The following is a 3,032-nucleotide window of genomic DNA, read 5'->3' on the forward strand; positions in this document are numbered from 1 at the left end:
CCTAAAAAAAAAAAAAAAAAAAAAAAAAAAAAAAAAAAATATATATATATATATATATATATATATGAGTTGTTCAAATTATAACATCTTCTAAAATTTTTTTTTATAGACCTTTGTGTCACTTCAGTGTCAAAAGGAGGATTTGAAATGGAAGAAACGGCAACATTTGCACTGCTCTACAGATTGAGAAATATACTATTTGAAAGAAGTATGTCTGCTGAAGATTTTTTGCTTCTCAGATTAACACTTGAGGTTATCTCTTCAGTAATACTGTCTTAAGAATTTAAATTTAAAAGCCAAATTTCATGACTGATGGTTTAGATTCACACAGTTATAATTGCAGTTTGGCTATACATTTTTTATTTGACTTTTAACACATTTCTTTTTTTGTCCTTTTAGATAGAAGAGTGATGGATGCCATTTCTCGTTCACAGCTTTACTTAGATGATCTTTTTTCTGACTATTATGACAAATCTCTCAGCATGAGTGATATTTCACTCAAAGAAGGGACTCATATCCGAGTTAATTTACTTAATCACAACATTCCAAAAGGACCTTGCATACTCTGTGGCATGGGGAGCTTTAAAAGGGAGACGGTTTATGGGTGCTTTCAGTGCTCTGTCGATGGGCAGAAGTATGTGAGACTTCATGCAGTTCCTTGTTTTGATGTTTGGCACAAGAGAATGAAATAAAATGGAAAATCAATGTATCTTGCTGGTGCTTTAGGTGCAGCTGTGCCACACACCTTTCCAAAATTATCTAGGTTTGCTTTGATGAGTTGTAGCAAATTAAAGAGGGAGGGGAACAAGAAATTAACCTGTCTGGGCATCATTTTTCCCATCTATAACATGGAGATGGTAATAGTGTCTACCTCATAAATTGTCATGAGGATTAATAATGTTTATATTGGAAAAGGTTTAAATATAAAATTCAGAATATAGGTATTCCTTCGTAAAATCTGCCAGTCACTTTAGAAGTATATTTTGGGATTTAGTCTCATTTTACATAGAAATTTTCTAGATATCAATTTTATTTTTAATTGGCTTTTAATTCAAGATCTAAGAATGACAAGAGTACACAAGTGGCAACTTTATGGTGCTTTAACTAGTGCCCTAGGTCTGGTAAAATGAGAAAAATGTGTTAATAATTTAATGTAATCCTAAATGTTTAATTGTGGTATCAAATTAAAAGCACACTGAGCTCAGTGTGGGGTTTTGTGTACACAATTAAGGATGACTGATAGTAGTAATGGGCTGCCATTTTGTGATGTACATATATATGTGCTCGCCAGCTTTGTCTTTATAAAAACTCACTACAGTCATTTTAAAGTTAAGGCAGCTGGGACATGTTTATTTCTTTTCTCCTTTGAAAATGTTTAAAACATTTAACGTATTTAGTTCTGTGAGACCTTCTGCATCTACTCTGTAAGACATCTGAAATTTTTTTATACACAAGCAACCTAAATTATTTACTATACACCATTTTAAAATTATTACAAAAATACTATGTTAAAGTTCCAGAAATCAAAGAGTACAGCAGTCACTACTAGCCATATGCCTATGAAGTCATTAGGCAATTACGTAAATACGAAATACTTGTATACTATATGTATGTGGAAGGATTAATATTTTATCTTTTTAACTATTTAAATGCGATTAGAATTTTAGAGTAAATCTCCATGTTCATTTACCATCATCTATAATTTTTTTTTTTTTTTTTGCGGTACGCGGGCCTCTCACTGTTGTGGCCTCTCCCATTGCAGAGCACAGGCTCTGGACGCGCAGGCTTAGCGGCCATGGCTCACGGGCCCAGCTGCTCCGCGGCATGTGGGACCTTCCCGGACCCGGGCACGAACCCGAGTCCCCTGCATTGGCAGGTGGACTCTTAACCACTGCGCCACCAGGGAAGCCCTGTAATTTTTTAAAACATAAGTTTAGGGACTTCCCTGGTGGCGCAGTGGTTAAGAATCCACCTGCCAATGCAGGGGACGCAGGTTCGAGCCCTGGTCTGGGAAGCTCCCACATGCCGCGGAGCAACTAAGCCCATGTGCTACAACTACTGAGCCTGCACTCTAGGGCCTGTGAGCCACAACTACTGAGCCCATGTGCCAAAACTACTGAAGCCCACACGCCTAGAGCCTGTGCTCTGCAACAGGAGAAGCCACTGCAATGCAAAGCCTGCACACCTCAAGGAAGAGTAGCCCCCGCTCCCCGCAACTAGAGAAAGCCCGAGTGCAGCAACGAAGACCCAACGCAGCCAAAAATAAATAAATTTAAAAGTGATTCAATCCATTTAGTGTTTAAAAAAAAAAAACCACCATGAGATAGCACTAGGTATACTAGAAGTATTCAAAATCTTCAAATTGCTAATAGTAAGCTTTGGTGAGGATGAAAAGCAACGGAAACTCTCATACTAGTTGAAAAACAAATTGGTACGATTACTTTGGTAAACAGTTTGGCATTATCTGTGACAAAAAGTCTCTCCTTGATCAAACTTGTCGGGCTCTTCTGAGCCCTCTGCTTGATTAGGCGCAATAGCCCCCCCTCACCACAACTAGAGAAAGCCTGTGCGCAGAAACGAAGATTCAATGCAGCCAAAAATAAATAAATAAAAAACAAACATAAGTTTAAAAGCACTTGGTATGAAAACAATGGGACAGAAAGGTTAGAATTAGAAAGTTGGTATCATAGGATAATTTCCATATATAGCCTTCACGGTATTTTTGTTTTGGGCAGAGTATATTATGATTCAGTTGCAAATATGAGTATACTGATCAAAAAAACCTCTAGTGACTTTTATTAATATGGATATAGAGAATGGGGGCAGTTTCCAAACCAAAACATAATATTGTATTAGTAACTTAGTTTACTTGAACGGAGCAGGTTTTTCTGAGGGAAGTAAAGGGATGAAAGTTGATGATTAAGTGAGGAGGAGTTATAAAATTGGGTATAGGAATGAAGAAATATTGGGGAGAAAGAAAAGATAGTAAAGGTTTTTATTTTACAAAGTGTCTAACTGTGCTATGCATCTGT

General features: G+C 36.8%; 1 protein-coding gene across 1 annotated transcript in view; it reads left to right on the forward strand.

Annotated features, from left to right (window-relative positions):
• The window catches only part of PJVK (pejvakin), a 7,748-nt gene extending 6,936 nt beyond the window's left edge, over window positions 1–812 (forward strand). Inside the window, exons 6-7 of the mRNA XM_007450724.1 lie at window positions 110–208; window positions 400–812. Of these exons, the coding sequence (XP_007450786.1) occupies window positions 110–208; window positions 400–692 (392 nt within the window). The 3' untranslated portion in view covers window positions 693–812. The remainder of the gene's footprint in view (window positions 1–109; window positions 209–399) is intronic.
• Window positions 813–3,032: the final 2,220 nt, after the last annotated feature.

This window comes from Lipotes vexillifer, unplaced genomic scaffold, assembly GCF_000442215.2.
Source record: "Lipotes vexillifer unplaced genomic scaffold, Lipotes_vexillifer_v1.1 scaffold29, whole genome shotgun sequence".
In the NCBI taxonomy this organism is placed as follows: domain Eukaryota; kingdom Metazoa; phylum Chordata; class Mammalia; order Artiodactyla; family Lipotidae; genus Lipotes; species Lipotes vexillifer.